The sequence below is a fragment of the Ambystoma mexicanum genome, chromosome 7p (assembly GCF_040938575.1).
Source record: "Ambystoma mexicanum isolate Mex_15411 chromosome 7p, UKY_AmexF1_1, whole genome shotgun sequence".
NCBI classification, from domain to species: Eukaryota; Metazoa; Chordata; class Amphibia; order Caudata; family Ambystomatidae; genus Ambystoma; species Ambystoma mexicanum.
In genome coordinates, this window is record NC_090939.1 from 50965405 (window position 1) to 50979611 (window position 14207).

General features: G+C 45.7%; 1 protein-coding gene across 3 annotated transcripts in view; it reads left to right on the forward strand.

Annotated features, from left to right (window-relative positions):
• Positions 1-14207, forward strand: part of SPAG17 (sperm associated antigen 17) — a 1712709-nt gene that overhangs the window by 550978 nt on the left and 1147524 nt on the right. For all 3 annotated transcript variants that reach the window (XM_069635754.1, XM_069635756.1, XM_069635755.1), the window contains exon 10: positions 6724-6842. In XM_069635754.1, the coding sequence (XP_069491855.1) occupies positions 6724-6842 (119 nt within the window). The remainder of the gene's footprint in view (positions 1-6723; positions 6843-14207) is intronic.

The following is a 14207-nucleotide window of genomic DNA, read 5'->3' on the forward strand; positions in this document are numbered from 1 at the left end:
ATGTGAGTAAAGCACAGGAATCTCCTTTCCTACACTGACTGAATATTCTCGTACACACTCAGCCCCCACACTTCTGTAATTACCTTATCTGTTCAGCATGAGTTTTCTCCAGCTGTTCTCTTTCTGAATTTGGCTCCCTTGAAGATTAACCCCAGTGAAAACAAGCGTCTTTCGTTCTCAAACCGGGGTTATTGCCTGGAATTCTCAGCTTTTGCAGCAGGAATGCTTCAGCCAGGAAACAGGTCCTTCTCCCAGCTCTGCCAAATCTCGATTGTCCTCCCCCTCTCCTCAAGCTCCCCCAGCAAAACTCTAATCACTGCCTCTAGCATGATACTTGCTATGACGCTGCTCCAATCAGAATCAATCATGCCATCTCCTCCCTCACTACACAATGGCTCATTTCTACAGTAACCATTTGTAACCAACTGATTTCCTGTTCCTTTGAGCCCTTTGCTTCCTGTAGTTATGTGGACAGAGCAGCAGAGAAAAAGAAAAAAATTGAATGTGCGTTTAAAAGTTCACTTTCAGAGTAGGCCTAATTCTGCAGTGGGGACACATTTTTATTAGTGGGTTATGTTAAATGCAGTTTTATTAGTCAGGTTAGTTATTAATAAGGTTAGTTATTAATTTTCAAATGTGTCTCTTGCACCATAGGCATTTCAGGTGAAAAATAGTGTGCATTTTTGAATGTGCACGTGTGCTTTTAACTGTAAAAAATAGATTTGCATCTTATATGTTAAAATCGTTTTTGACTGAATAGCCTGCCTTTACTTGTATGTCCATGTTAATCTGGCAACACATATAGCAATGCACCACACCCATGTGGTGGTGCTGCATCAAAAAAAATTGCTACCTGTGCAGTAGTGCTGTACTCTGTGCTGTTACACGCCAAATATCCTTACAGACCACAACTGAAATGTTCATGCCTCTTTCGCTTTAGCACCTTATCTTTATGCTTTTATAGTACCTTATATAGAGACGATGTAAGCGTCAAATTGTAAACAGCACTGTTAACTTTTTTTATGCATATGTATTACAATATGTCTCCCAGCTCAAATTATGTATTTATCTTGCTACATGGAATGAAACTCCTTGTACCTTACTGTAACCTGTAAACTTGCGCCCAGATACCTTCGGATTAGGTGAGCTATATAAATAACCAAATAAATAAATATGAGACAGGTACCCATGGCCGGGGACATCACGCCCCACCCTCCTGGAACTCTGGCTGCACTGTGTTGGAGCTTTTCCCTGCGGGTAGCAATGGGGACCCTGCCGGGGCTCCCTGGGACCGGCTTCGAACTTGGTGACAGTCAAATAAAAAGGGAGACAGGGGCCCAAGCTCAAATGCTGCACCCCTGGCCGCCCCGGAGCTCTGGCTGGCCTGCGTTACAGCTTTTCCCTCCAGTTAAGGATGGGGGACCCTGACAGGGCTCCCTGGGACTGCCGCTGGATTTGGGGGCCGTCAACACTTTTTCTTTTCTGCCCTGGTCAGTGCACCCACACATGCGAGGTACCGTTTTCTTTGGGAGACCTGTGGGAACGTGGGAAGGTTGGATATGTGTTGTTGCAGGCGTGTTTTACTGGTTTCTTGGTGGCAAATGTCTGAACATTGTGTTTTCTTCCCTGCATTTTGGACTTTGCTGGGCCCGGTGGGTAAAAAATTCTAGAATGATTCGCAAATGTCAGACCTTCCTGGATTACCACAGGTGTTTTCTTTTCAGAAAGGCATGGGGTTCCCTGTTTTCCTTGGTCGCTGTGACACCCCAGGCACAAACCTGTAGGTTGTCCAGACAGCCAAATCCAGTATACCCCAGGGTGTTTGATGTACCAGTGGTTTACCCTTTTCCCTTTGTGCACAGGTCAGTGCAACCACGCATGTGAGAAAACGTTTTCATCGGGACATCTGTGGGAGCATAAGAAGGTAGGACATGTAGTGTTGCCGGCGTGTTTAGGTGGTTTCCTTATGGGAAATGTCTGAAAATGTTGTTTTCCCTACATTTTGGACTTTGTCGGGCCTTGTGGGTAAAAAAAACTAGAGCGATTCCCAAAGGTCAGACCTCTTTGGATTCCCACGGGTGTCTTCTTTTCAGAAATGCATGGGGTTCCCTGTTTTCCTTAGTGGCTGTGACACCCCAGGGTCAAGTCTGTGGGTTGTCCACAAGACCAAAAACCTAAAAATGTCCTTTTCCCAGACCCTTTGGTATATCAGTGGTTTAGCCTTTTCCCTTTGCGCCCAGGTAGGTGCACCCATACATGTGAGATACCGTTTTTGTCTGGACATCTGTGAGAACGTGGGAAGGTAAGACATGTGCTGTTGCTAGCCTGTGCCATAGAGTATGTAGGTCATAAACTAAATAAGAAGGTGTGGAACCAAGGAAGGAATTAGTAAGAGGGTTTGAGGAGGCACTGGCTCCAATAAACACCAACAGGTCATGTCCTTTCTACGACTAGTAGAATATTATTCCAAATGTGTGGCACACGTCGCAGACATAAAAAAAGCTATTTCTACTGCACCCGCTTGGACCAATTTTGATACAGAATGTCTAATGATGATGACTGGTGCCAGTGATGAGGGTCTAGGGGCGGTCCTAATGCAGCAGCAAAATGATGTGGAGACAGTCATTGCTTTTGGCCCTAGGGCTTCAAAAGGCGGCAGAAACCAAATATTCTGTAATAGAAAAGGAAGCGCTTACTGTCAATTGGCCCATCAATAAATGTAGGGCCTTTCTGTGGGGAAGGAAGTTTGTGCTTCACACTGACCACAATCCATTGGTAGAAATTCTTATGCGTAAAGGTCTGGGCGGTGTGTCCAGAAGGATCGAGAGATGGGTTACAGTATTGCAAGGTCATGAATTTGTTGTATCTCTGGGAAAGAGAATATAATTGCAGACTACTTCTACTAGAAGGAGTACACAATGATGTGGCAGAAACAATTAGAAAGCCGCAATGGATGTCGCTGCCGCTGATGATGAACTAAATCTTTTCAGAGGACATGTTGAGAATGGTTGGACTACTTGGTCTGAGGCATCTGGATTAGGAACATACCACAGGATTCGAGATGAGCTCAGCATAGAGGGCATGCTATTGTGCAAGGTGGGTCAGGTTGGTCCTCTTTCTGGTGTACAGGAAAGGATTTTGGAGCTAGGTCATGAAGGCCATTTAGGAATTACCAGAGCCAAAGGAATGCTGAGGGCAGATTACTGGTGGCCTGGACTAGATGCTGAAGTGATGGATATGGTGAAGGAGTGTCTTTTGTGGTGATTCAGATAAAATGATGAGGGTGACGGTTCAGCCACTCAAATCAATTGAATTGCCTACCCCATGCCATGGGATTTCGTTGCTTTGCATATTTTAGGACCCATATATGGTGATGGGGGGTAAGAGGAAATATGCCATTGTATTGAAGGACCCCTATTCTAGTGGGTTGATGTGGAAACGGTTCATGAGGCAGACACTGTGGAAGTTATACAATTCCTTGAGAGAGTTTTCCAAAGGGAAGGCTACCCTAACACACTGCTCATAGACAATGGGATGCAACTCACCTCAACGTTAATGAATGAGTTTTTGCAAAGTAAGGGAAATGCACATCACACGTCCTCTCTATATCACCCTGAAACAAATGGGGCGGTGGAGAGATTTAATCGCACCCTCATGCAAGGGGTAAGGATGGACGTAGCGACCAATATTAACTGGGAATATTTGATCAAGAAGAGGGTTTTTGCCGTGTTTGGAAAGGTCTCAATACGTGGAGTGCAGTGATCAGAGGCTTAGGGAGAGAGTTAGCAAGAAGAGTGAAAGGGCAAAATGTCTGTATGACGAACTGAGAAGGGTAAATAAAAGTAATCTTGCAGAAGGTGAGAGTGAGTGCATGAAGAGACCTGTCAGCAACAAGAAGGGTCAGAGGAAAAATTGGGGTCCTTACAAGTTAAAAAAAAAAAAAGTGTTGGATGATGGCAGAATGTGGAACAAGGGCAAGATTGCGAAGGAGAAGAGAAAGGGAACACCCATAAGTAGGTCATGTGTCTCTGAATTGACAAATGGGTCTTTCGACATGAGGCCCTGGTCACCAATGTAAATATGTTTACTGTTAAACGATGCATTAGGCTCTTTCTGCCTGCCATTGCCTAGGTGATGGAACCAAACACGTGAGGATATGGAAAGCTTCTAAGTCCAGGGTTGCACATTAAGGCAAGGCTGAGAACCTCAAGGACAATTGCTGACAAGAGAACGCCGGTGTGGCTGGGGGTTTGTTTGTACCTGCTTTACATTTCATTAATAGATATACATATGAAAAACTACAAGAGGAGTGACTTACCTTTTATAACTATTCCCAACCAAGGAGTGTTCTCTTTCAATGTATAAAATGTTTCTAAGTCAGAAAAATTAGCAACCTTTCCAAAAGCACATTTCTTTCTGGGCTTGTTAGCCACTGACGGGCAGCTAGCCTGGCTGCGCTGTCCTAAACGCCTTGCTCGTGTCCACTCTTTGCTTGAGGGTTGTCAATTAAACAAAACTCTAGGAGTTGGGAAATTGAATACACTTGACTTTGTGACCTCCATTGGTGTGATGTCTGGCCAACATAACCTTGTGCATCTAGAAACATACATAGACAAGCTTCAGATTAATACAACAGAAAACCGATGACTGCTTTTGTCGCCAACCCTATTATATACCTAATTTCAATGGGTGGGGTATCCAGCAAAACCAACATATACTAGAGGCACTGTCTTCATAATTCTCTATATTTGCAAATGGGTCGGTAGTGCCATCTGATGCAAAATCTAGCATCAGATGCCACATATGGCCATTATATGTTAAATACAGCCCCGCATTCCAGGGGCTGCCATAAAATGCTGCCTGTAGCCTCTTATGTCATCAGTGCCACATGTTATAGCCTTGCATGCCAGGTGTAGGCATAATGTGCAAGGTGCAGCCTGCCATATCTAGATGTTGATGTCGTATACCAATTGCTGCCTCCAATTCCATCTAATGCCAACAAATACCTCCAAATCGGCTATAGTCACCACTGTGGGTGTGTCGTCACATGTACAGGCACGGCCAGCGTATTCCAAGTGCAGCCTCACATGCCCCATGCATGCTATCAAATGCCTTATATACATGGCATAGTCACTGTATGCAAAGTGTAGTCTCACATGTGCAGGTGCTGCCATCATATGCTAAGCACCACCTCAAATGCCCCAGACAATCCCATTCCTGATCTTCATGCCTGTCACCATGTGCAAGATGCAGCCTCACATGCCCCAGACAATCCCATTCCTGATCTTCATGCCTGTCACCATATGCAAGATGCAGCCTCGCATGCCCCAGACAATCCCATTCCTGATCTTCATGCCTGTCACCATATGCAAGATGCAGCCTCGCATGCCCCAGACAATCCCATTCCTGATCTTCATGCCTGTCACCATGTGCAAGATGCAGCCTCGCATGCCCCAGACAGTCCCATTCCTGATCTTCATGCCTGTCACCATGTGCAAGATGCAGCCTCGCATGCCCCAGACAGTCCCATTCCTGATCTTAATGCCTGTCACCATATGCAAGATGCAGCCTCGCATGCCCCAGACAATCCCATTCCTGATCTTCATGCCTGTCACCATATGCAAGATGCAGCCTCGCATGCCCCAGACAATCCCATTCCTGATCTTCATGGCTGTCACCATATGCAAGATGCAGCCTCGCATGCCCCAGACAATCCCATTCCTGATCGTCATGCCTGTCACCATGTGCAAGATGCAGCCTCGCAGCCACAGACAATCCCATTCCTGATCTTCATGCCTGTCACCATATGCAAGATGCAGCCTCGCATGCCCCAGACAATCCCATTCCTGATCTTCATGCCTGTCACCATGTGCAAGATGCAGCCTCGCATGCCCCAGACAATCCCATTCCTGATCTTCATGCCTGTCACCATGTGCAAGATGCAGCCTCGCATGCCCCAGACAATCCCATTCCTGATCTTCATGCTTGTCACCATATGCAAGATGCAGCCTCACATGTCTATGTGCTGCCCCTCAGCAATGACCCCAACCCTACCACCCACTTGACCCCATGCACTCAAACCTACATTAGAGAAGCTACACATCTGCATTCCTGCTCAGAGTTGAAGATGCAGCACTGCTCCATCACCTGGCGGCGATACCCTTGCACTTTTCCTCTTCTCGTGTGCACCATGTTGGAGACGTCACATTCCTTGTCCTTGCACTAGCGCCTCAGCGATGGGACCAGGGTGGATAGCTGACGCGTGTTAATGGTCGTGCGTGGAGCCAGCTTTACTTCTGGCTCTCGGTGCTGAGCTGCCCCTTCAACCTCAGATACTAGCATCACCAAGAGAATATCAGCGGGTATTCCTGGCGACCCCCTAATGAGGGTAGCAAGGTCAGAGTCAGGGATGCCAAGAGAGCTGCCAGGGAATATCAGCCGTTATTCCTGGTTACCCCCAAATGGTGTTCGTGCAGGTAGCCCAAGCTTCCCATTTGTGTTCCTCTACACCCTCGTCCTTTCATTTTGAGGATTGTTCTTGAGGCTCATCAAGAGCCAGGTATTTACTGCTAGAAGTGATTCTCTCCTGCTATCTGTTACAATAGTCTCTCCGTCCCGCGCATGTTCGCCATCACTTGCCGGTGGGCTCGTAAACCCCACCTATTGTAACCTGTTCATTCATTGCTTGAAGTGAACCTGACCCGCTACCTCCTTCTTTTACAGTTGAAGAACTTCCTACTCTGACTACAGATGTGGACATGCGCTATTACAATGACCTGCTCAGCATGGTGCCCGAGGAGGGGGTCTCGGTCCCTTTGATACTGAACTGCATGCTACACCAGGTGAGTAGTTTAGCGGGTACTAAAACCCTCTGTGAAGATTGTTCTCTCCACATATCCCTGGACCTCAGTGCATATTGAGCAGGCCCTTCATGCCCATACAAATGGTTTATTATTAGGGTATTCATTGAGCGAGGACCTAGCTTTGGGGAGCAACAGAGCACTTTATAAGTCCTGGCTGGGAAGTACTCCATGAGGGAAGCATTCATACATGGTGGCAGGAAGCTAACAATGGGGGAGCGAAGGGTGGGCAGTTTGGCAGCAAGGGATCTGCAAGCAACCAAGGGAGTAAACGGGGGAGCTAATCGCCCATTCCTATATTGTGTTGGGACTGTGTGGGGACTGAGGTGATAGGGAAGAGCCATTCCGTGAAGAGAAGGGTCTTGAGCTCCTGCCTGAAATGTAGAAGCGAGGGGGCGCGTCTCATGTTGACAGAGTAGGTTCCAGAGTCTGGGAGCACAGACGCAGAAGGCTTTGCTTCTGGTTGTTTCCCACCTGCACCAGAAGAGTTCAAGTCTGCACATGTCCTTACTTCTGGTGGATCGTAGGCCTCTGGAGATGCTGAGCTTGTCAGCGAGGTAGTTTGGCGACTTCAAGGTGACAGCGTTGTAGCTTATGCAGCAGGATTTGAAGGTGATACGTGCTTGCAGTAGAAGCCAGTGCAGTTTGATGCTGGTCTGGGTGTTGTGGTTGAATTTGCGGAGTCCTCAGAGTCATACTGAAGCAAGTAGGACATATCTTAGGAGCGCCAGAATGGTCTCCAGAAGGCCTTCCAGAACGTCATTGCCACTATCTAGGTGGGAGAGGACCTAGGATTGTAGGGCAGATCTGAAGTTGTTTGCTTGAATGACGGGCTTGATTTCTGTCAGGAGCGAAAGTTGGTACCAAGCAGTTTGTGTCTTCCTTGCTGTGTTGGTTCTGCACACTGGAGGTCAAAGCTGCTACCTACAGAACATAAGAACTAATTCAAGTTCAGGAGTGGGCCAGGCAACGGAAAAAAATGGCTTCCTTTGCTCTCTAACCAAGAATCCTAACACATCTCCCTTTCACTGACTAAATGGGCAGATAGGCTTAGCAGCTCAGCGGCCATTGTCTGACACTGTGTAGGGCTCTTTGGAGAGCATCAGTGGGCAGCGTGTAGAGCCCGAGGCATGTCATCGGACAATGCTAGGAGCATGTGGTACATTGGCTGATGTTGCAAGGCGCATGGGGCACATGGCTAGCCAATGTGTGGGGCATGTGCAGATCATCAGTGGCCTTGCTTGTAGCCTGCAGAACAAGCCCAGATAATGTGGGAGGAGCTTTGCATGTCAGCTTCATAAAGCGTGCAGGGGGCATGCTGCCTTCTTGGCTTGGCCTATTGGACTAGCATATCTGTTATTCGAAATTATGTAAGCAAGGAACTTCATGGAAAACCTGGGTTTTCAAATGTTGAATGAGCGAGGCATGTACTCACATCCCGCACTCTCCCTCCTTCCCAACTTAAGGTCCCCCCGCGACAGCCCTGGTTTGAAATCGGGTCTGTGTGATATTTTCACATTTTGAAAACCGAACATAAAAAAAGACAGACATATTTGTGTGGTCTCCAAAATATCACACTCCAAACCCCTCACCCACTCCTGTGGAGGGCGATCCCCTCAACACCCCCACTCCCATCCAAGAATTATTTTGGGGTCTTTATAAAAATCTTTTTCTGTATCCCTTAAATACATTTCATTGAAAGCCTTTCATTTCCTTTCAGTGTCTGCAGCTTTCCCTAAAGGCTTTTTCTCCCCTTTTTATCTTAGTTTGCTTCAGTCCCATTTTTATTTTGTTCCTTTAGCAGCCAGGGTTCGCATGCCATGCATCACTGGCTTCAAGACATGCATCTGGTGCATGCTCCCCTTCTCCGCAGCAGACCAATCCCCCCCCCCGGGCCCCGCCCCACCCCACTTCACAGGGCTATCATCACATCAAGCATTCAGTCTGGGTGAGGAAGAGCAGAAGGCTCAAAACCTCCATCACTGCATGGACAGTCCCCACATACAAAGTAAAACAAAGAGGATGGCATGCCAGGGAGCTGCAGAGCAGTTGTCTCAGTGCCAATTCTGTAGGTCAGGTTAGCACTGGCCAATCCCATAAGTCCCCTGTATCCCAAACACAGCTGAAAACACGTATCCACTTGGCAAACACAGACCTCTGCAGAAATTAAAGGGGATTGGCCTGGACTGCTGCTGTTCAAGTCAGGAGTAAAGTGAGCGAAAAGGTGTTTGGAGAGTGAAGGCAGGCAAGAAGGAAAGACTGAAGGTGAGGTTGAGCAGAGGGCGCATGAGGAGAGTGAAGGGTGGAGAAAAAGGAGACGAGGTTGGGCAGAAGTGGGAGAAGAGCAGAGCAGAGAGAAAGAGGGGTGACGGTATAGAGAGGAACCACGTTGACCAAAAGGAAGGAGAGATGAAGTGAAGGAATGAGCTGCATGCAGAACAGTGGGCAAAGGAGAGGGTGGGCAGAGAAAGGGTGGCAGGAGATAATGAGCCAGAAAGGAACAAGAAGGAGAGAGGAAAGGAGGAAGAAAAAAGTGGAGGCAAGAGTAGAGGAGAAAGAGGAAAAGTCCCCAGAAGATCGACCTTAAGCGTAATCGGAAAGGGGTGGGGAAGGGTGTGGTTGCAGTGTAAGGTCTAGTTGAGAAACCAGCTGAGCCAAGTCTGCACCACTGATAAGTAGGAGAGAAGCAGCATGTTAATTCCAGGGCCCAATCTCAGCAGAAGTGTAGTACTCAGCCCCATTGCACCAGTGATGGTGGTGCCAGGGGTTCCAGCCGTCCCTAGGACCAATACGACCTCCTAACAACACCAGACTAGCCAAGAAAACTATGCAAGATGCCAAGAAAGAAGCCCCAAAGACTTTGAATGGCTGTTTGCTGATGGGGAGTCGGGTGTATTCAGGAGAGCAAGGGAAAGGCGGAGGCCCACGGCCCTATAGAAAGGTTCATCCATTTGTGTATGCTCCCAAACCCCGCACTGTGGGCTCAGTTGGATTCAATTCCCTGACTTTTCTGTTGTATCTAATACACAAATTGTATTTTGACCTTGCTTCGAGTTTTGTGTTGTTCCACCAACTGTCACAAACCCAAAAATAGGAAGAAGTGAGCCAGGCACTATTCTTCTGGATGCCCTCTGAGTCCCAGTGAAGGGGAATTGTGGCAAAGAAGCAGCTGGATGCTATATCTCTGTGACTCTCATATCGATAAAGAAGCCACTAGGTCTTAAACCCCTTGTGGGGTACATTACCAGCCCAGCAGAACTGCCCCTGCACCACCAAACTGCATTGTCAGCAACTACAAGAAGAATGGCTGCGCTGGCACTGCTGAGCACTTATTCCCTTGCACCAAAACTGCGTTTTGCAGTTACAAAAATAATGGCTGCGCTGTCTCTGCCGAGCACATACGGGGCGAGATGGAACCTGGAACACTCCGAGAATGACTGCAAGTGTTTTCTTCATGTACATCAAAGCAAAGAATTCAAAGGCAGCGCTGCTATTCTGTGTTTAAAATGACTGCACACTGATGCCATTTCCATTTTCTTTCATCATTACATACTTTGGTTCCAGTAAGACACATCTATGTTCATCCATATTCAGGTTGTACACCAGCAAAGTAGGGCAGTCCTCCCTGAAAGGCATTATGTGTCAAGTCAAATCTGGGAAATAGCAGAGAAATTCACTCCAGGCCGTATTGCAAGCATTTTCCTTTTGCAACAAAATAACACAGGCAAACTGTTCACAAGAAGCTCTCTCTCCTTGCTTATGTCAGTTTCAAAGAAACCTTGGGTTGAACAGATTCCTGTGTTTTAGAAATTGACTAGGGCTATGGAAATGTTCAGAATAAAGATGTGAGGAAAAAACGCATTTGGAAAGTGACATTAAAAAAAAATTAACCCACATGTAAAATGATTCTTTTGCCAAGCAGGAAACAAATGTTAAAATGATGCCTTGTGCTTGCACAGAATTGTGATGGAATATGGGAGTTTGCTCTAAAATATACATGATATTTACTCCCAAAAAGACTTGGTTTCTGTTTAAAGAAAGGGAAATAAATAAATAAAATTACTTTGAGACCAGCAGAACAGGTTTGGCAGGCACTGGCTTCAAAGGGCCCTGCCTCCCCTGGGAACAGAATTATCTTCCCCAAGTGGACCAGCCCCCTGGGCACATGAAAGGGGTCAAGGTGTGGGATGTGGCAACCAAGTCAGACTTCCTGGCATTTCTCCAGCCAGGAACAATGGATTAGGGGAACTGGCCTTGTCATGGGCAAGTGTGAATTCCTGGTGACACCTCTCTTCAGCTGCATCTGCCAGAATGAAGGTTACTATGGTAGCCATGCTGCCTAGAGCTGACACAGTGGGGGTAGGATGACTGGGGAAACCTTAAGGACCGCCCACCTGTGACAGATGCCATCGATTTGATTTTAAGGACTTCATACCAAAGTATTTATTTCAGTAATCTAAAGAAACAGTAATGTGAAATTATGACTGTTTAAATGTCATTTTTGCGCCATTAAAATAAGACATTGCATGTTCTTCTGACATGTGGTGGACGCAAACGCCAGGAAATTGTGATTTCTGGGGAGAGCGTACATGGTACGGTTTTGAAAATGAAGGATAATATGCCCAGTGTTAATATGTATATATGTAGACAATTGTAGAATTTTAGGTTAGATGCTTTCAATGGAAATGGCGAAAGATTGCCAGAATGATATAAACAATATCGTACAAACTTGGCGTTTGGACAGAAATGTCCTTTGTGAAATATGGAATCTGCCGATCTAATTTTCCTGATGATGACATTTGTAAATATAAGTGTTTTGCTCCATAACTGATTTTGGCAAAAGTAATTTTGGTACAACAAAGCACATTGTAAAAAACACACACACTAAAATTAAAATTTAGTCACTTCATGCAGTCCAATTTGCTGACAGGGAGGCGGCGACATCCACAGGCTGGTCTATCCGATTCTTGGAGGTAGGTCTAGCTTAGTTCTACCCACATCGTAAAAATCCTCTGTCACCCGGCCTTTATAAGGAGGAAGCTTAGGGGGAGTCAGGACATTCAAAAAAATCCAAGATTCTAAAATCCAACTCCACATCCAGAGATCCAGACATCCAACATTCACCCTGCAAGATTCCAGTGCCAGGCCAGGGATAGCTGATGTCAGATCCAGGAAGAACCTCTTACCCAGGCTGAACCTCTTATCCAGAATTAAACCCTACAAAAATCCCAATAATTCAGTGAAAAAGGGGGAAAGGCTGAACCCTTTTGGGATTATTCTAGTGCTTTGCCCAGCTGATGCGCCCCGCTGTCTACTGCAACCAGACTCCCGTTGCCCCACTGTGTCCCTAGAGGAGAGCCCAGCTGTTGCTCAAGTGACCAGATCTTTGTCCCGTGTCCCAGCTGGCTGTCCAAACCATTCCATTCAAGTGCTTGTTGTAAGTATTTCCCTTCCCCAGTATCAAAAAACTGCATCCCTTGCTTTGTTACATGGTGGTATGTCCAATCCCATAGAAATCCTAGAGATACCCTAGTAAATTCTTAAATTGTCAGAATCCTCTGTGTATCCTGTCCATGGGAAAATCTGTGTTAATCTCTGTGTTAGCGCAATTCTTTCCAAACCATTTCAGTTCTTGTGGAAGTCCTTAGTACTAATTTGAATAATTTAATTAGTCCCATAGCTGAACGTGGCGTGGATAGGTTGACCTTGCAAGTAACCTCCTCACGTACCGTGTCTTTCTTTAACAATCTAGCCATTAAAAATATAGTTGCAGTAGAATAAATCCTTTTTCTAACAAAACTGAGCGGCCTGTGAAAGTGTTTCCCTTTTTTTAAAACCCAATTTCCTTTCTTTCAAAGAATCACATACTGTAACCCATAAAAAGTCACCCTTTGACTTTCATATCATCCATGTTATGTGCCTTAGTACTTTAGCATTAAAACCACATTCCTATTTTGTCTGTTTAGCTCATTTTCCAAGCCGTTTTGCTATTTTAAACCCGTGAAATGAAGCAATTGCAATTTTGCCACCTGTGATTCTTACTGCACTGCTTTTCCTTCCAAAGTCGATTTTCTACACTGTATGCCCGTTATTTAGTACATTGCCTTGTAGCTTGCGAGTTTTCTTGCTTCTTTGATACAGCCACACACATTATTGCCTTATTCATTCAACCGCACATGTAAAACAACTGTTTAGTAATTCCGAGTGACATTTTCCTCTTTTGTCAAAGGAGCTCAATCCGATTTTTGCCTCCCATTTAGGGGGTAGGTCGGATTTTTAGTCTGATTTTTGCATAGTATACCCGGCTCCTTGCTACTCCACTCCACCCACATACAATTTGGTTAACAGGGGTTTGAGGGGGTGTTGCAGGGGGAATGCCTAACTGTGGTGCCATTTAAAAGCACTACTCCAAAAGTAATTTAGCTTTCTTTCAATTTTGCATTGTATATCTTCTATTAGAAGGCTAAACTAAGTGTATTCTATAATTTTACTGTGTAATAATTACCCCTTGGTGATTTCTGCGCTATATTGAATGTGTTTGATTTTTATTCAAAATTAAAAATAAATAAATATTCTATCATTACACTCCGGACTGGTTCATGGTCCATTGCAACACGGGGTGTACATTAAGAAGAGGGGTTGTGGGGGGGGGGGGGGGTTGAGACTGGTTGGCTGCCTTCTCAAAGCTGAATCCAAATTCATACATTTAAAAGCATTTTGATTGTGCACTGCATCCCTGGCCAATATAAAGAGTCCTGGTCTGGAGTGTGGCGCCTCTTTAAAATCCTTAACACAATGGGGGCTCGTTGCCGGGATTGAAATAAGTGCTTCCACCTATGACAGCTTAACACAGCAGGCTAACCGTAGAGGTAGTGATACTTTTGTGGTTAGAAAGCACTGTTACACTGTAAAAGCGCCTTCCCAACACATAGACCCTAAGTATCAGGCCTATGTGTAAGAATAAAGTAAAATCTACCCTAAATTAGACAAAAAGCAACAGAATACAGGTTACCCTTATATAAATAATTTAATAGAGGAAGAACACTCTTCATAATGACCACAGTAGAAATAAACATGGCTAGGCAGCACCTTCTTCATACATTATTTGTCAGAGGGAAATGGGAACATCAAGATGAGGTGGCCTGGCTAGGAGAAATGATACAACAGGTCACCGCAATGAATGCGTGGCAAGACGGTGGCCTATTACATCAAGCCTTGAGCGAGTTGTATAGGACTCCGAAAATTAAAAAGGAGCAGATTAAAATGGTGAGAATCACAGCCTACCTATATCTCCACATGGGAGTTATGGAGGAAAAATATGAAGAAAATAGAACTCTTGCACAAAAC